This window comes from Cebus imitator, unplaced genomic scaffold (assembly GCF_001604975.1).
Source record: "Cebus imitator isolate Cc_AM_T3 unplaced genomic scaffold, Cebus_imitator-1.0 Scaffold113, whole genome shotgun sequence".
In the NCBI taxonomy this organism is placed as follows: domain Eukaryota; kingdom Metazoa; phylum Chordata; class Mammalia; order Primates; family Cebidae; genus Cebus; species Cebus imitator.
Window position 1 is genome coordinate 7,278,705 of NW_016107428.1, and position 20,382 is coordinate 7,299,086.

At 38.7% G+C, this 20,382-nt stretch overlaps 1 protein-coding gene across 1 annotated transcript in view; it reads right to left on the bottom strand.

The window, feature by feature from the left end:
- The window catches only part of PGAP1 (post-GPI attachment to proteins inositol deacylase 1), a 97,779-nt gene extending 78,111 nt beyond the window's left edge, over positions 1-19,668 (bottom strand). The window contains exons 1-5 of the mRNA XM_017538721.2: positions 19,396-19,668; positions 12,175-12,328; positions 8,568-8,743; positions 4,284-4,455; positions 562-719 (exon numbers count right to left, since the gene is read on the bottom strand). Coding sequence (XP_017394210.1) covers positions 562-719; positions 4,284-4,455; positions 8,568-8,743; positions 12,175-12,328; positions 19,396-19,542 — 807 coding nt within the window. The 5' untranslated portion in view covers positions 19,543-19,668. The remainder of the gene's footprint in view (positions 1-561; positions 720-4,283; positions 4,456-8,567; positions 8,744-12,174; positions 12,329-19,395) is intronic.
- Between the last annotated feature and the right edge of the window lie 714 nt (positions 19,669-20,382).

Genomic DNA, 20,382 nt, shown 5'->3' on the forward strand with positions numbered 1-20,382 from the left:
AGTCAGAGTCTTGTTCTGTCATCAGGCTGAGGTGCAGTGATAAAAATCACAGCTCACTGTAACCTCAAAACTCCTGGGCTCAAGTGATTTTCCTGCCTCAACCTCCTGAGTAGCTCAGGCTATTGGTACTCACCACCATGCCTAAATTAGCTTGGCTAATTTTTAATTTTTTTGTATTTTGTAGAGATGGGGTGGGTGGTCTCCCTATGTTGCCCAGGCTGGTCTTGAACTCCTGACCTCAAGCAGTCCTCCTGTCTTGGCCTCTCAAAGCACTAGAATTATAGGCATAAGCGATGGTTCCTGGCCATCCTTTTTACTCCCTGTGGACATAAGCATCCACAACTCTGCCCTCCCAACACATTCATGTTCATTCGTTCATTCATTCATTCATTTTCTCTTTCATTCCCTCTCTCTCTCACACACACACACACGCATGCACATACAGCAGTCCTACGCCACTAACTCAGCAGTCATTACCACGCAGCTATATATTATTTCTTCTTTCATGTTCCACTGGGTCTATTACATTACTATTTCAGTAGAATCTTAAAAAAAGATTACCACAACAGATAAGGCACTGGTATGATGGCTTAATTTTGGGAGAAAAGTCAATCCTGAACGAACTTGGTAATCCCGGAATCCTCCAGCTACAGAAAGTGTGGTTAAATTTATTTGTCGAGCATTTAGAATCCAATAGTTGTTTACAGTCATATAAAAATCTGGTAGGGAATAAAAAAGAGACATTAAAAAATAGTAGCCATTCCCTGCAACAAGATATTTATACAGTAATATTAATATTTAACTGAATTTGTCCTTAAGTCATTTCATCTATAAAGAGTGTGTTATTCACATTTCCCTATTTTCAGTAAAATCAGTATCTTTACACATATTCCAGCTTCCTCATTAAATCAAAGTGCAAATACTAAGAGTTACTAAAGGCATTAATTGAAAAAAGATACCCAACTAGCTTCGGATCCATATGCAAATACCTTTCCACATTCCACAAGGATGAGGCTTACTCATGAGTCACACGGTATAGCAAAAAGGGAAAACCCTAATATTCTTCCAAAGATAAGAATTTACTATGCTACTGTTGCAGACATTTGTGGTGTTGGCTTCATGGTATATGCACATGTTCAAACCCATCAAACTGTATATATTACATATGTGCAGTATTTAATATATCAATTACCCTCAATATAATGTGTTTTTTTAAAGGGAAAAAAAAAAGAGCTGTAGACCCCTCCCCATGATGGCAGTATCCCATCTTAAAAAGGCTTAGTAAGTCTCTTCTGTGGCCAACCACCATAACAAAGTACTATTTAAATTCTTACAATCTATCAGGACAATACTACTGACATTAGTCTTAGGACTACGCTGCTGTGGAAAACCTCAGGGTTAGGGTTCAACCCATTTAGTGTAACATGTAGTTCAAAGGGAAGAACCTGCAGACAATTTTTCACTTTGTCTATTGAGGTGAGAAAATTCTAGTGTCAAAGACTAAACAGAGGCTAGGGCAGGGGATTTCTCAATTCTTTTTCTGATTATCAAAACTTAATGCATTTTTATCCTGGCATTTGATCCCACTCAGGGTTCCAAACATTGGGTACAGCAAGCTTCCCCCATTAAAGATCCCAGCAGTACTTACTTAGATTACCACCTAGCAGACTGACTCTTAACATCTGGAGAACCTGGGATGTAAGTATCAGTGGGGCACACATGACATATAATAGTTTAAAAAATAAAAAATCCAGCTAATAACCTGTTAAATCAAATATAGTTTTTTCTGCCTATTTTGAAAAATATATCATTGAAATAACCTGGAAGGCCAGGTTCAAATTAAGAATTCTCAGACACCTCAGAGTTAGCCACTGGATGGTGGCAGAATGGAGGGGAGCAGATCTCTAGCCTCTTACTGTGCTTCTCTTCCCATCCCAGTTCGATCCCGCATGGCAAGGGCCTCATGTGCACATGCAAGCTCTGTCTGTACTTCCTGCAGAGCTATGCCTTGGCCACAGCTCAAGCTTAGGATTCTACATACCTGCCCTCAGCAGAACAAAGAAAATGAAGAGACCCACACAGGTCTTGGAAGCAGGCTTGGGGCATATAGACAAGAAAAGTCTGGAGGCTTGGTTAGCTAGATCACAGTGTAGAAGTAAAGACACAGGCTCCACATGGGGAAGCTACTTAGCCTTCATGCTTCTCATACTGTGGGAAAGGGTAGGGGCTGAGCAACAGGAACTTCTAAAGTGCAGATCCTAGTGCAAGGTCTCCTTCCTCCTATTGAAAGGCAGTATTTTCACCAAGTATAAACAGGAAATCTACTTGAGAGGTCACATAGACCTCTGTCTCTCAAAACCTTAAAATTTTCATTCTAATTTTGACTTAGTAAAATAAAGTGAATAAATCTAGAATAAAAGGAAAGACAATTACTAATTACAGGAAAGACATCCTAACTTTAAGAATCACTTTCAGTCTGAGCCTTTTAGAGACAAAACAGTGCCACCCTCCAAAGCAATAAAACCTATTGAAGGTACAGTCCTCAAATAATTTTTAAAATATATTTGAGTCATTCTTATTTAATCTACATGGCTCATCTACATATACCATATAAAATGCAATAATATAAAGAGTTCTCAATTACGGTGACAAGTACTGACTTTTAGCCTTTAATTTTTTTTTTCCCAAACCTAAGGTCATTTAAGATTATTAGACTACAACAAATTTAAACAACTTCATTATTTTAAAATTGAAATGTTTCCTCATTAAAAGACTTCTACAGGCAAAAATTTAAATATACTAACTGAAAAACTGAGCCTCATAATAATTACCATTGCACCAGATACTTAACAGAAAATAAATGATTCTTTGGCAATGCTGTTATGTTAAGATGAGCACTTTAGAAAAACTACTTTGGTATGGAGTCACTGGTGAATATTTCTCACTTAACTACAATCAAAATTTTCATCAAAATTAAGATAATGCAAATTTTAATAGGTAAGAAGCTATATACATTTACTAACCAGGAAGAATTCTTTCTAAAGATTTTCTTCTATTCATATAATATTCCTATAAGCAGTGAGGATAATGTTTAGTTTTTTGTTGTTTTTTTTTAGCAAGTTGAGATAACTGGTATTTAATTCTTATTTTGTGACATTATCACTATTTGATTAGACGACATCAATCACAAACTTCCACTTTTCATTCAAAATTCCTGCAAGATTATAGTATTATCTGCGGTTTTATTTCCTATGTTAATGTACTTCAATTAAGAGACAGTACAGCATGCACAGGTTAAGAGCACAAGGCCAGAAGCAAGTTTGTGAGGGTCAAATATTGGTTTCACTACTTTCTTGCCACATGACTCTGGGCAAGAACTTTACCTTGGCCTTTTTCTATCCATAAACATGAAGATAATAATGGTACCTACCTCACAGGACTGCAGTGAGGATTAAGCATGGTAATATATCATATGAAGTCTTTAATACCCAAATTATAATGAGTTCAATAAATATTAGGAATTATACCTCATTAAATAAAGTGTTAGTATACCTATGTATTTAAAAACTAGACATTGCTACTATTCTACTTAAATGTAAGCTTATTTTTGATACAGTCCTAAAACAGTTAACAAAGCATAGGAAGTTTAAACACATCTTAAGAGACAGGGTATCGTCCTCAAAAATAACTAAACTGGCCAGGCATGGTGGCTTATACCTGTCATCCCAGCACTTTGGGAGGCAGAAATAGGCAGATCACTTGAGGTCAGCAGTTTGAGATCAGCCTGGCCAATATGGTGAAACCCTGTCTCTACAAAAAATATAAAAATTAGTGGGGATGGTGGCACACACCTGTATTCCCAGCTACTTGAAAGGTTGAAGCATGAAAATCGCTTAAACCTGGGAGGCAGAGGTTGCAGTGAGCTGAGATTACACCACTGCACTCCAGACTGGGTGAATGAGCAAGACTCCCTGTCTCAAAAACAAACAAACAAACAAACAAAAACTAAATGGAAGCCCTAGCTCCTGGGAATTATAAAACACATGTCAACCATATTAAGATGCTATGGAAACAGAAAACATAACAGTAGTTTCAATTATAAGCCTAAGTTCAAAGATTTAAAAAGAGAGACACTCAGAATTGGAAGTGCTGGTTTGCAATTGAGTTGCTTCATACATGGATACATCTGTAGCATACTCTAAGGGGAATAGCTGTAGGGATTTATTTATTTAATCCTAAACAACAATAGGCAGGTCAGCTAATGTTTATGTAACAGTACTCACCTGTAATGAAACGATCTAATGGCATCACAGGAGCAACATGAGGTGTGGCTTGTGTAATAAGAAGATTTATCAGATCATGCTTAAAATTCGTCAGTGTAAGCAATGCTCTTGCAACAAGGCCACCCATAGAATGACCAATTATTGCCACACTTTTTGGAGCAAATTCTTGACCCTATTAAAAGAAATCACCATGTCATAATTAAGCTTAGTATCATTTAAAAAATACTAAATAGTTCTCTCTGCATATGAGCAATTTTATAGGAAAAAGAAAATCAAACTATATCAGCTCCCATCATAAGGTACAGAAATACATTTTCATATAGTTTTAATTAGTGTATACATACTATTTTGTGTTCTGCCAAACATTCTTAATAGGTATATCTTGGTTTTCTAAGCCAATGGGAACACTTGGTCGAGCAAATCATGTTTATACTAGTTGTTACACTACATGTCATCTGAGGAGTAATTATATTTGGTATGTAACAGATTATTAGGTTTTACAAGACATACAAAATCAGATCATTTGTTTGAAACTTAAAATACTACCCAAAAAAAAAAGCCAAGACAATTACAGTTGTGATAGCAATATACTACCTTATCATGTTAACTTTATTATTATTATTATTATTATTGAGATGGAGTCTTGCTCTGTCACCCAGGCTGAAGTGTAGTGGTGTGATCTCAGTTCACTGTAACCTCTGCCTCCTGGGTTCAAGCAATTCTCCTGCCTCTGCCTCCCAAGTATCTGGGACTACAGGTGTGTGTCATCAAAACTAGCTGAATTTTTGTATTTTTAGTGGAGATGGTGTTTCACCGCACTAACCAGGATGGTCTCCAACTCCTGACCTCATGATCCACCCACCTTGGCCTCTCAAAGTGCTGGGACTACTGGCATAAGCCACCGAGCCTGGCCCATGTTGTTATCTTTTATCTCATCCAATTATTTCTCTATTGTGCATTTAGGTTTAAAAGTGAAACAGCATTCCAAATATTTATTCACTGACAATTACATATATTTTATTTTTTAGAGAAGTGCTTTTCAAAAAGATCTTTTGTTTTCACCAATCTCCTCAGTCTCATTACCATACTTTAGCTCATCATCTCCAACACTGATCCTTCCTACATACCATCTCTTCTCAATGAGTAGACTGAATCTTGTGCAGAAGAGTTAACATGGGAGGCCTGAGACTGCTGTCCTTGGCATGGACTGGATACAAGGTTGGCTCTCGGCTGGAATCTGGAACCTTATATTTGGGGGAGATTCCCACCATTCCCTAAATGATAAGAGTGACTAAACTGCTTGTGCAAACAACATGTTTGATGCTGAACACCTGCTGTCCTCCAGACTGGAATTTTGGTATGTGCTAGGCAGAGAGTATCTGTGTGATACGACCCCAGTAAAAACCATGGGCACTGAGTCTCTAATGAGCTTCCCTTGTGGACAGTATTTCAGCAATGTCATAATATGCTGATTTAGGAATCAAGCGAGTCCTTGGTGATTGCCAAATACAGACCTGATCTTAGCAAAAGCCAGCCCCTACAACTGTGCTCTGAAACCTGTCCCCTTTGACCTTCTCAAGTACATCACTCTAGCAATCCTTTTCATCTTCTTGCATTATTGCTTTTCTCTCTCTAGATCATTTTCATTAGTGTATAAATATACTGGTATTCTCTCTTAAAATACTTGTATTCTCCAGTATATCACTCTAGCAATTAGTGTATAAATATACTGTCATTAATGTATAAATATATTGTTATTCTCTTTTAATATACTTGTATTTTCAAGTACATCACTCTAGCAATCCTTCTCTTGCATTATTGCTTTTCTCTCTCTAGAACATTTCATTAGTATATAAATATATTGTTATTCTCTCTTAAAAATAACTCCCTTTTAATTCTCACTTTCCCCTTAGTAACTTCTCTACATTTCTTTACAGCAAATCTCTAAAAACAAGTTGCAGGCCAGGCACAGTGGCTCATGCTTGTAATCACAGTACTTTGGGAGGCCAAGGCGGGTGAATCACTTCAGGTCAGGAGTTCAAGACCAGTCTGGCTAACATGGCAAAACCCAGTCTCTACTAAAAATACAAAAATTAGCCAGGTGTGGTGGCATGTGCCTGTAGTCCCAGCTACGAAGGAGGCTGAGGCATGAGAGTCACTTGAACCCAGGAGGCAGAGGTTGCAGTGAGCCAAGATCATGCCACTGCATTCCAGCCTGGTGACAGAGTGAGAACCTGTCTCAAAAAACAAACAAAATAAAAAGCAAGTTGTATACACAGTACTTGCGGTCTCCAATTTCTCAACTTCCACACATTCTTAAATCCATTTCAATCAGACTTTTACCCCAACATGCCACCAAAACTGTCCTTGCCAAATCACCAACGAATCCAACGGCCAATTCTTAATTCTCTTAATTCTTTTTCTTTTCTTTTTCTTTTATTTTTTTGAGACAGGGTCTTACTCTGTCACCCAGGCTGGAGTGCAATGGCACAATCATTGGGGCTCACTGGAGTCCCAATCTCCTAGGTTCCAAGCAGATCCTCCTATCTCAGCCTCCCAAGTAGCTGGGACTACAAGCATACACCACCACGTCCAGCTAATTTTTTTTTTTTTTTTTTTTTTTTAGGCACAGGGTCTCCCTATGTTGCCTAGGCTACAATGGACAATTATTAATCCTCATCTTATTTGACCTATTAGCAGCGTTTGACACAGTTGATCACTTCTTCCTTCTTTGAAATATTTACGTTAGTTTATTTGACAACAAACTCTCCTGGTTCTCCCTTTACCTCACTGGCTACTCCTTTTTAGTTTCTGGTTCTGCTTCCTTCTCTTCTCTCCTCATTTTTTTTTTCTTTTCTTTTCTGAGATGGAGTTTCACTCTTTTTGCCCAGGCTGGAGTGCAATGGCGTGATCTCGGCTCACTGCAACCTCTGCCACTCAGGTTCAAGTGATGCTCCTGCCTCAGCCTCCTGAGTAGCTGGGATTACAGGCATGTGCCACTATGCCTGGCTACTTTCATATTTTTAGCAGAAACAGGATTTTTCTATGTTGGTCAGGCTGGTCAAGGCTGGCCCAACCTCAGGTGGTCCACCTGCCTTGGCCTGGGAAAGTGCTGGAATTACAGGCATGAGCCACCAGGCCCAGCTGTCTCTCGTCATTTCTTAAAACTGAAGTGAATCAGGCCTCAGTCCTTAGATCACTTCTTTTTCATATCTTTGTTGATCTCTTCCAATCTAGTGGCTTTAAATAGATCTACACACTGTCAACCCCCCAGTAATTATCTTGAGGCTATACCGCTTCTCTTGAACTCTAGCCTTGAACACCACCTGCACAGTAACATACATGGAATGTCTAATGTGCATCTCAAACTGAATCTGTCTAAAACTAAATTCTTAATCTCCTCCAAATCTGTCCCTCCTACATTCTTCCCTACCTCAGTTAACGGCAGTCAATCTTTCCAGTTGTTTAGCCAAAAAACTTGGGGTCATCCTTAACTCTTCTTTTCCTCTCACTATGCCCTTCCATATCTGATCTGCCAGCAAATTGTAATGTCTCAGCCTTTAATTTCTCATCACTTCAACTGCCACCACCTTGATTTAAACTACCACTATGCCTTGAACACACCCCACCACTTCCTCCTTAGCATGCCACTGTTTTATAACTACTTTTCCTGTGTAGTATGGCATTCAAAGATTGAAAAATGTGCATTTTTAGAGTCCCTTTCTTTGCCTCACTCTCTTCTTTCTCATACCGTGTCACATTTAGCTGCTTCAGCAGCCCTCAATTTCAAGTCTCTACTTTCTTTAGCTAAGTGATAACAATGTTGCCCCATGGTCTGGAAAATGCTTCCAGGCAAAAAACCAGAGCAATCATGGGGCTCACTTCTTCCAGGGATCACAGTCCTTTGCTGTTCTGTTGTCCAGCATCTTAAATCGGGTGCCTCAGATATCTTGACCAGTTTTACTTTACAGTTGTTTACAAATGCAGGTAGTCATAGCTAGAGGCAGAAATCTATACTAATGGTTTTTAGGTAATGCATCACACTCTTAATTTATATATATATAGTTTTAAAAAGTTTTTCTTCCTGAATTCACCATAAGAAACATTTCTTATAAATTTAAACTTCAAAACCATTACTGAGACCAAGACAAAAGACTCTCACAAAAAAATCTTTGTGGCATCTCTGCTTCAACTTCCAATACATGATTTAAAGTATACTGAATCCCTTTTTTAAAAAGATGCTGATAGGTTGCACCACTATTGATTTGCATACTTATCTCTCACCTTATAGAGTTTGAGAATTGTTTTAATACATTCATGTACAAACTTGGTCTGCTTCTGAAGACTTCCGCCATACAGTGCCACCAGTTCTTCATTGAAGTTCACACTAAAGAAGTCAAAGTGGTACTTGAAGTCAATGTCCTCTGCTTTTCTAAGTGCGATGGAGCCAATAGAACGAACTGTGGAGGAAAAGAATGAAGTGCACATTAAACAATACCTTTTTTTAAATTTTGAGATGGAGTTTTGCTCTTTGTTGCCCAGACTGGAGTGCAATGGTGAGATCTCAGCTCACTGCAACCTCCGCCTCCTGGGTTCAAGTGATTCTCCTGCCTCAGCCTCCCAAGTAGCTGGGATTACAGGCATGCGCCACCATGCCTGGCTATTTTTGTAGTTTTAGTAGAGATGGGTTTTCTCCATGTTGGTCAGGCTGGTGTTGAGCTCCCAACTTCAGGTGATCCACCTACCTAGGCCTCCCAAAGTGCTGGGATTACAGGTGTGAGCTACTGTGTCCTGCCCTAAACAATACTTTTAAGTTTCATCCCTTCTTTCTTCAGAATTTCTTTAAAAATAACTTTATTCTGCAACTCAAATATAAACCACCTATTTCAGGAAGAAATTCATTAATAGTACCAATTGAGAACAAACTAACCTAGCAACTGTATGCGTTGAATGCAGTAACTATGCCCTAAATATTTTTAAAATTAAATAAATAAAAAGCAAGCAGATCACTTATTCTACCTTCTTTTTGTTGTCCTAATCCAACACCATTATCTCTTGTCTGAACTACTCTAACAGTTTCTTTACTCGTCCCCCTGCTTCCACTCTTTTTGTTCTTATTGTTTTGCAGATCTTTTTAAAACTTTTATTATAAACTGCTTAGATGGCATAAAAAATTGTAGCATATGGTTTAGCAAACAAAATACCTGTCTGCAATTTCATTTTTAAAAAACATATACAATAGATGCATTATAATCCACATATTATACAACTTACTATATAAACTGTAAAATTAAATGGTTGTTAGTATATTCACCATCTCTGGTATATATTGTATAACCATCTCTGAAATATAACATTAGGTATTTTTTAATTACTTCAAAAACAAAACTCTGTGCCTACTGGCAGTCACTCCCCATTTCTTCATTCCTCCCAACCTAGAGGTGGCAGTGCAGGCCTAACAAGCACTGATCTACTTTCTGTCCCTGTGAGTTTGCCTCTTCTGGACATCTCGTATAATATGTGGCCTTTTGGAACTGGCTTCTTTCACATAGCACGATGTTTTCAAGGTTCATCCATGTTGTGGGAGGTATCAGAACTTCATTCCTCCTTTTTATTGAATAATATTACATTGTATGAAGATGTCACGTTTGATTTATCTCTTCATCAGCTGAGGGCCATTTAAATTATTTCCACCTTTTGGTTATTATACGCTGCTATGAATGTTTATATACAAGTTTTTGTGTGGGTATGTGTTTATTTTTCTTGGGTAGATACCTAGGAGTGGAATATTACATGATAGCTCAGTGTTCAACATTCTGAGGAACTGCCAAACAGTTTTCCAAAGAAGCTGCACATTTTACATTTCCACCAGCAATGTATGAGGATTCCAATTTCCCTGCATCTCCACCAACACTTGTTGTTATGTCTTCTTTTTTACAACTATCCTAGTAGGTATGAAGTGGTATCTCATTTTTATGTATAGTTCTCTGATGACTTACGATGTTTTAGTATCTTTCCTGCTTCCACTCTTGCCCTGCAAAGGAAAGTCTCTTCATAGCGAAGCCAGAGTGATCTTCTTTTTAAAAGTAAATCACATCTACCAGATTGCTTAAAAATTTAATATCTGACAATTCCAGTGTTGTAAAGGACATGTTGCAAAGGAAAGTAAAATATACTGCTTATAAGAATATAAATTAGCACAGTCAGTAAAGATTAAAAAGATACACATAACCTATAACATGGAATTACACTCTTAGGTATGTATCTTACAGAAGCATAGTATCTTCACGACACATATGGAATAATATTCATTATTTGTAATCGCCAATAAATGTAAACATTTATTCTGTCCAAAGACAGAATGGACAAACCATGGTATGGTCATACAACAGAAATAATAGAGAATAAGGAAAATGAACTTGGATGAATTTTAAAGATAATGCTGAGTGGAAGAAGCCGGACACAAAAGAATACATACTGAATGACTATATTCATATTACAAAATTTAAAAACAGCCTCAAATAAATAGACCATATTAAGCAAAACTACAAAGAAAGTTAAGGAAATTACTATCTTAACATTAGGATTGTAATTATATCAAGAAAGAGAGGAGGGAGTTTTAACCATGAAGGGGCACATAAGGGGTTTCCAGGTCACTGGTAATCTACTTCTAGACTAAGGTTTGGTTTCATGGGTATTTACTTTATAATAATTTGTAAACAAATATCTATGTCCTATGTATTTCTATGTATGTAATATTTCAAATACAAAGATAAATTTTAAAAATCAGATTATATTTTTCTTACTCAAAGCCCTCCAACAGTTTCTCATTCATTCGAAGTCTTTTCCACAGCCTATGTGATATGGCCTGTGGCTACTTTTCCAGTCTTATCTCTTTTCGCTTTCTCTAGTCACAGTAACCTTGAATGCACAAAGCATGTTCCTGCCTCCTGATTTGCTTCCCTAATCAATGCTTCCCTCGGTCAAACCTCTCCTCAAACGTCATCTCCTCACAATGGACTTTCCTGACCACCTCATCTAAACTAGCCACCTCCTGACCCTTTTATATTCTACCACCTTAGTCTGTTTTTCTTTCTAGCCTTTAACATTACTGACATATTTGTTTGATCACTGTCCTCCCAATAAGCATATAAATTTGATGAGAGAGGGACTTTATCTGTCTTGATATGCTCTGGATCCCTAGTATCTAGAACACAGCCTGGCTCATGGTAGATACCTGTAGATACGTGCTAGGTGAATAAACACGTAAATAACTGCACATGTTGAAACAATTCCAATCCATTAAATAAGAAAGCAGGTTTTAGTTTAAAACAAAATTAATTCCCGTTTATTTAGCTGTTATGCCAGAAATAACCGCTATATCTCCAAGCCAACATCAATTTGGAATCTGTACATGCAATTTCCCTATCCTTACCTTTCTATGTGCCTCCCAATACTTTCAGATCTCTCTAACTTAAATAACTCCAAAAGAAGGAAACTAATCTCTCTTATTTTGCATAACATTAGCCACTGATTTACTTCCCTAATCAATGCTTAAGCTTCTGTTCTCTTTACCATTCATTTCCAGCAGAAATGTGTTTCCTCTGCTGATTCCCCAAGGGGTTCCCCCTTTATCATCTACTCATCCCATCCCACTCCATCTTATTCTTTTTATTTCTCTCTTTGCAAAGTGGTCTTCAATTTTTCTAAGTACTTCTCACATGTATTCTCTCAGAAAATGTCATATTTTGGTCTCTCTGTAAGCCCAATATAGTACTTCAAACACAGCATGCATTTCATTTACTTTATTTGATTCACTGAGTATGGATATGATTCAAATTTTTTGAGTTGAATTTTATAGCTTTCAAAACTTACTTCCAGTGAAACTTACCTTGTTTATAACTTCCAGCATTACCAGGAAGAAAGAGAACTGGAATACCCGTCAAAGGGAGAATTTTGTGTTCTTCAGCATAGGATCCTTCTCCATAAAGATATAACTCATATGCTGGATAGCGTTTTGCCAGTTTCTTTGGAAGTTCTATTTTCTACATTTAAAAAAATGTAGTTTCACTTTAATCAATTTTATTAATACAGTTCAGCCTCATCATATACAATTCTGAATTATGCAAATTTGAAATAGTACAATATAAAATATTACTGATATTAAAACCATACTTCATACACAAAACAAGTTCTACTTGCAGTTTATTCATATAGAGAATCGATCTTGAATTGCGTGAATTTTGAAACATGTAGTCTTCAGGAAAACGTAAAAGAGGACTAATTGAATTTCTAACCAACACAAATTACTCAAAATGGCCACTGACAATGGCAGAAAGCACTGGTATATGTCAACAAGTTACATGTTAACATAATTGGATAAGTATCAATTATACTTCAAAATGATAAAGGCTTTCTATCATCAAATCTTTTTTTCCATTTTTAACTATTTTGAAATGTCTCTTTTACTCAGACCCAACTATATATTTCAGTTGTTACAGCTTCAAAAGAAAGTACATCGTTTTACAATGTAGCTTACAATTTAATATGCTTTGGCCTACAATATGCTTAACAAATTAATCTGAACCTTATAGCCATGTCTTAGTCAAGATATGTACACTCTTCTTACCATAAACATTCCGGTGAATTAGTATCTATTTCAGTTTTCATGGACCAGGTAAATGGTGTGTTGGCAAACCTTAAACTACTCTGCAATTCATGTTATTGTATACCAATAACACAGCAGCTCACCTAACTACTCAGTCAGTAGCTCACCTAAATTTTTTTCAGCGTAGTATAAATTATCTAAGGTCATCCTGAAAGGTAGACATCTATAAAAGCGGTAGTAAAGTATACATACACCCTTTTGCTCCTTTTCTTTTTTTTATTTTAAAGGACAGAAACCATTAAGAATGAAACCAATTACATTGGACAGTAATGTCTACATAGAGCTAGCAGTGCTGTACATGTGGTATGTGCTTGATAAAAGAATTTAACTACAAAGTGAATTTCAAAACCTGTAAATGTTGCTAATGACTGCTGAAAACCCTCATTGTTCCAAAAACAAAAAAATTCTGATCATTTGTGCACCTTCCTAAATATCCCTTTGAGGATATTAACATAAATAATCTATGCCAATAACACCATGGAAACATCTGCAGAGACTGTAAGCTTAAGATACTAGCAACCTTAGTTATCTCCCCAAAAACTTAAAATACAGAAATAATAACCCACTATTTCTTTTATATTTAATACATGTACTTCAATTCAAATTAGTCCCAATACTGATTGTGCACAGTATATTGATTATATTTTGAATATAATCAAAACTGAAAATGACACAATTGTTTACCTCTCTAGGTACAAATTAAACAAAAAGAAAACAGGGTTGGGCATAGTGGCTCATGCCTGTAATCCCAGCACTCTGGGAGGCTGAGGCAGTTGGATCACGAGGTCAGGAGTTCAAAACTAGCCTGATCACCATGGTGAAACCTTGTCTCTACTAAAAACATAAAAGTTAGCTGGGCATGGTGGCACATGCCTATAGTCACAGCTACTCAGGAGACTGAAGCAGGAGAATCGCTTGAACCCAGGAGGTGGAGGCTGCAGTGAGCCAAGATCCAACCACTGCACTTCAGCCTGGGCCACAGAGTGAGACTCTGTCTAAAAAAAAAAAAAAAAAACCATAAGAGAACAGTAGCTAAACAAAGTTTGGACTAGTTGAAAATTAACTCAAAAACAGGAAACTATCAAATATATCTTAAAAAAAAATTTAATTTTCTTGAGACAGAAAAGGAAGCAACAAAATACATTTGATATATTTCATAAAATACTATTGTGAAAGCAATTTTATAGTGAGAAAGAATATTTTTTAAAATATGAATGTATACAGCGTTTTTTAAAAAAGTATGGAGATAGAAAAAGAAGTTAGAACAAAAAAATAAGAGAAGAGGCAAGAATGGTGGGAGTTGTAGGCAAATGGTAAAACTCCATTTCCAGACAGAGTTCAAGTTGAAAGGGAGTAGGAAAGACTCAGGAGAGGTAATTTACCAGATTGACAGAAAAGGTATAGGCATACAAAAAGGATGCTGATAAGAAAATAGAATATGGTCAAGGGATTTTAAAAGGAAAATACTTAAGGGAGCAAGACTCCAATGTAAATTTTTTATTCCATAAAGTTTTGTTCAGTTTTTTGTTTGTTTGTTTGTTTGTTTTTTGAGACGGAGTCTCGCACTGTTGCCCAGGCTATAGTGCAGTGGCGTGATCTCGGTTCACTGTAGTCTCCGCCTTCCGGGTTCAAGCAATTCTCCTGCCTCAGCCTCCCAAGTAGCTGGGACTACAGGCATGAGTCACCAAGCCCAGCTAATTTTTTTTGAATTTTTAGTAGAGATGGAGTTTCACCATGTTAGCCAGGATGGCCTTGAACTCCTGACCTCGTGATCTGCCCACCTTGGCCTCCCAAAGCGCTAGGATTACAGGCGTGAGCCACCGCACCCAGCCTCTATATAGTTTATTTTAAATAAGCAACTCTTCCATATTAAGATCAATTACCTTTATATTTAAATATTATCTCCACAATCCTAACTCTCCTGTCCTCCTTCGTTGACTCTACTTTAGTGTGAGTTCTTCTTAACTCTACATCTCTCTCAAAAGACAAAATTTTTAACAAACTCCCAAGTACTAGAAAAACATTGATTTAAGAAACTAAAGTATCTATGATATTACTTAATTGTGAACTTAAACTGAAAAATAAAGTTTGATCTCCATAACTAACCAAAAAGAAAAACAACTTTGATCAAGATTCATACACAGTTTTTAAGATCTCTCGAAGGGCTCTCAGTCAGCCCTTTGCTCACCACCCCTGATAAGAGTAGTTCTAGGGGCGGCTGGGCAGAGCGGCTCATGCCTGTAATCCCAGCACTTTGGGTGGCCGAGGTGGGTGGATCAAGACCCACCTCGATCATGTTGGCCAGGCTGGTCCGGAGGTCGAGACCAGTTTGGCCAACATGGTGAAACCCCGTATATATTAAAATACAAAAATTAGCTGGGCATGGCAATGCATGCCTGTAATCCCAGCTAGGTCAAAGGCTGAGGCAGGAGAATCCCTTGAACCAGGGAGGAGGAGGTTGCAATGAACCGAGATCGTGCCACTGCACTCCAGCCTGGTGACAGAGCTAGACTCCTTCTAAAAAAAAAAAAAAGGCCTTAAGGACAACTGAATTTTTCAGATTTGTCTCTCCTTGCATAGTCTCCCTTCTATAATTCATAGTTCACACTAACACATACACACACACGGCTTAAGAGAGAGACCTTTAAAATCTAGCTCTAATAATTCTTACCTACTTTTTTTTTTTTTTTTTTTTTTGAGACAGGGTCCCACTCTTGTTGTCCAAGCTGCAGTGCAGTGGTGCAATCTTGTCTCACTGCAGCTTCGACTTCCCAGGCTCAAGTGATCCTCCCATCTCAGCCTCCTTAGCTGAGACTACAGGTGGCCCAGGCCATCACACTTGGCTAATTTTTTTTTTTTTTTTTTAAGTAGAGACAGGGTTTCGCCATGTTATCCAGGCTGGTCTCTAACTCCTGGACTCAAGTTATTCGCCCACCTTGGCCTCCCAAATTGATAGGATTACAGGTGTGAGCCACCTCACCCTGCCCTTACCTACTTTCTTATAACTTACACGACATGTTTTAAAATGTATTTTTAATATGTTTTTGAATTCAAGATTCAAAAGGATATACATTGAAAAGGATCTCTCCTGCCCATGGTCCTTCAGCCATCCAGTTGACCTACCCTAGAAGGCAACCTGTTATCAGTTTGTGTGTGCTTCTAGAAATATTTCACATATATATAAGCAAATATGTTTATAGATTTTAGTTTTGATATAATGGTAATATATTATAAATACTGTTCATGCAACATGTCCTGGTGCATTACCACCTTCACATATACTATTCATGCCTGCAATGTTCTTTCAGTACTTTATACACCCTCCATGGCCCAATTCACTTTGCATCTTCTCTAAAGCCTTTGAACACCCAAGACAAACTTGGAGGCTCTCCTTTCTGTGAAAAGCTTTGTACATACTCTCTTATTGTGAAATTATAACAGTACATTATATCGTAATTATAAATTACATGTCCATTTCCCCCATTGTATTATAAAGACATAAAAACACAAGATATGATTTAGTTCTAATTCCCTTTCACCTACACTAAGTATCTAGATATACCTGGCAAAGTCTGCTCATTCAATAAATGACTTTCTAAATAAATAACACACTTAATAACAAAATATATGACTTTTTTTTATGAGACAGAGTCTTGCTCTCACCCCACCTAGAGGGCAGTGGTGGCACGATATTGGCTCACTGCAACCTCCGCCTTCTGGGTTCAAGTGATTCTCCAGCCTCAGCCTCCTGAGTAGCTGGGACGACAGGCACACACCAACATTTTCTTCCAGAGAGCAACCATTAGGGTACACATATGAAGATAGCCAAAAAAATCACTGTATGAGAGAAAACAACTCAGATGTTTCTTCTAAAATCCTACAATTTGCCTAAAACCATTTGCTAACAAATAAAAGTTTTGCCTTGCTGTCATAACAGGGCAAGAAGCTTTAAAGGATAAAGTATATTTGCCTCACAGGTTTGAGATATGGGCTCGTGAGATGTTTAATTAACTCCAAATAAGTGACTCTGGGAAAACCAGAGGTAGAAGATGAACAGAGATAATCAAACAATTTTAAATTCAAAACTTCATTTTTGCAAAGAGCTTCAAATTTATGGCCCATCTTTTTTTTTTTTTTTAAATGAAGAATAAAATTGAGTGCATTTCAACTACCTTTCTATTTCTGCTGGCTAGCTAAAGAAGATGCAAATAAGCAATAAAAAAGAAGAAAGGCATCAAAAACAGAAGAAAAGCCAATAACTTGGACATCTCACATCTGGGTATCAACCTGTGAACAATTAGAGAGCTGACTATAAAATATAATTAAAAGTAAGCAATACGTAAAATATCTTTAAAACATTTTTATTCATGGAAGCCATTTGGTTCTTAACAGAATGGTCTCATTTATTCAAAAATCTCACTATGTTCAAAATGAATCATTTCTATAGGCAGGTTTTATTGTATCTGTAAGATAACATGACCTGGTATGTGAAATAAACGAGACTAAGAATACAATATAAATACTATCATGAATTAACACAGCTTTTTATGTCATAAAAATAGAACCTCCTAAAAATCAAAAATTTCTATCACTGTGATTATTACTGTATTAGCAGATAGAAGTGTAAAATCCCAAAAAAGCAACTTCAATCAAAATAACTAGACCTACACTACCCAACAACAACAAAAAACCCAAAGAGCTCTTCACCATTAGCTACACTAATTTTCTGTCTTTCCAGTCAATTTTATGAGGCAGGAAATGCATCTGTGAGATCCATATGCTTTGTTCCCAACACTAAGGAGAACAATTTCTACTTCTGTGAATATTAAAATAGCTTCAATAATTGTAGGAAATCTAAAAATAAATGGGGATTAGTACTGTACTGTTCCAAAATGATTTGAACCAAACTCTTCAATGCAGTACAAAACTAAAGTGATTTACTTCAATCTACTGGGAGGTCCCTAATTATTAAACCAAACATAAGGAGGGAATTATGATAGCTCTATTTTCAGTTTTTAAAAAACTAAACTAAAAAGGTTTGCTTAGAAATGAACAGAGATAGCAGTAACATGTCAAAATCTCCTTCAATAGCATCCCTACCAAATGTTTCCACTCTCTTATCATCATAAATGCAAAACCAAGGTAAGGATGTAAACACAAATGAAATCTAAATTTACTAGAATTCTGTCCATAGGAAAGAATGTTATTCAGCAATTTAAACCTTTAGTAGTCTTAAGATCAAAATAATAGAAGAATCATCAAGTAATAGGCTTCCTCCATAATGACTTGTACAAAGAAGCAATCAGGACTTACATCCTTCACCCTAAAAAAAAACTGCTGTGATTTTAAGAGTATACTAAAAATGTATTTTACAATACATATTATAGTGCATATACATTTATGGTAGGGAATTACTATTATAATAGGTAGTCCGTAATTAAGAGATGCACTTAGAAATAAAAGAATCATTCGGAAAAAAAATCTTAGGACAGTTGTGTAATTTGTCTGCGCCTCTTTTTACATCGAGTCATGAATGAAATTCTAGATTCTACTATGCCGAACTAACGAAGCCATTGATTGAAAACATTCAAAATGGCATGGAAGCAATGCGGGTGGAGAGGAAAGGATCTTGTGTCTCTTAAACTCCGAACCCAGCGAGGAAAAAAAAAAAAAAAAAACAGCATCGTTTAATAGATTTTGCATGCAACTAGTAAGAGGCTCGGCAGCTGGGAGACATGGATAAACACAGGTATGCACACACAAGCAAGCCCACACACGCACAGCCCTTTAACCTGCAAAACAAGAGGATCCGCAACATCTTTTCAAGAGCGAATCTAGTTTCCAATTTCATAACTCACCGGCTTACCCTTAGGCAAAACCCTGGAGTCTCTAAAAACAGCCTTGGGAACTATCTAGCCAATATACACTCTGCAGACGCTCGGTCCCTTTCTAGAAATGCGAAATCTGACGCGCAAATCACTGGGCGCGAGGGGGAAGAATTTAGGCGCGTGGGAAGCAAAGGAAGGTCCTGGGGCACGGGTTAAGGCAGGAACGCGAGAGGAATGGAGCTTGGGTTTAGGGAGAAGGGTTGAGGTTGCCTCTCTGGGTGTGACCGGGGCTGGGCCCGGCCAGTCAGAAGACCTTGTGCCCAGGATTTGGGGCTGGGGAGAAGGTGGAGGGTCAGCGGAGTAACTACCAGGGCGACCACGAGGATCCTCTCGGGAATCGTCTAACAAACACCTCACCGTGGAGAAAGGACACAAAGCGTAAGTGAGGGGGACAGAAAGGGGATGCAGAGTCTCCCCGGGCGGAGAAAACAGAGGCGAGGACGGGACGGGGGCCCAGGAGGCGCCAAGAGCCAAGGCAGGATGAACCCACAGAAGGAAAAAGGCACCAGGGGCCAGAGTCTTGGAGCACCCGGCCAAGGAGAGGGCAGAACCTTACCTGATACTCCGGGTACTCAAACATGTAGCTCATACTGCACTTATTCTCCTCGAAGCCGAAAAAGACATCCCACAGCCCCAGCGTTGCCATGAAGACCATGAAGACATAAAACGCCAGGTTCCAGAGATTGACTGACTGAAGTAACATGGTGCCGTCGCCACCGCCGACGCCCCCTCTACCTCCGCCGCCGCCGCGGGGCCCCAAGCCCGGACTGAGCGAGCCCGAGGACTGTCCGACCGCCAGCCCCGGAGCCGAGCCCCAGCCGCGCGCGCCTGCGCTGATGCCCGGCCTGCCGGCTCGCCAGCCGCTCAGTGCGCCTGCGCGCACCAGGTCCGCGGCGCCTCTGGCCTGTCGACTCCCAGAGCTGTGGGAGGAGGAGATGTTGCAGCGGGAGCGCGAATCTGAGGGGGAAAAGGAAGTGGGAGAAAGCTGGGTGGGCTGGGCTGAAGGGTGAGGGGAAAGGAGGGAAGTGGGGAGGGAAAGGCGCGAGGAGTGGCTGGAGGGAGGGAAAGAAGAGGGAGCGAGGAGGCATCCAGAGGGGGATGGGCGGAGCGCGGGAGCCCTGGAGCCGAGCCTGGGTAGCGGAGAGGATAGGGCAGGAGGCGAGTATCAGATGGGTTAATCTGAGGAGGGGTCTAGAGCCCAGAGCCCAGAACCCAGAGGCGATTAAGGACTGAGAGCGGACAGAGGGAGAGGCGAGGAGGACTTTAAAAGCCCAGGGGTCATCAGCTGTCACGTCGCCAACGCCTCTCCCTGCGGCAGTTTATAAACCCTTCCCGTTCAATTTCGAAACGCCTCAGGCTTCCACAATTTCGGTTTTCCCAGTGGTAATAGAGCACACTCACAGCTCTCTGGAGCAATTAGCTTGAGGAGGGAACAAATGGCTTTATTTCCCCTTTTCCACCGCCTGCTTGGGCCCAGTAGGTAACAGCGCTTAAAAGCAGCGGCTCATAAAAAAACACCCACAGGCCGACGAGATTCTGCTCT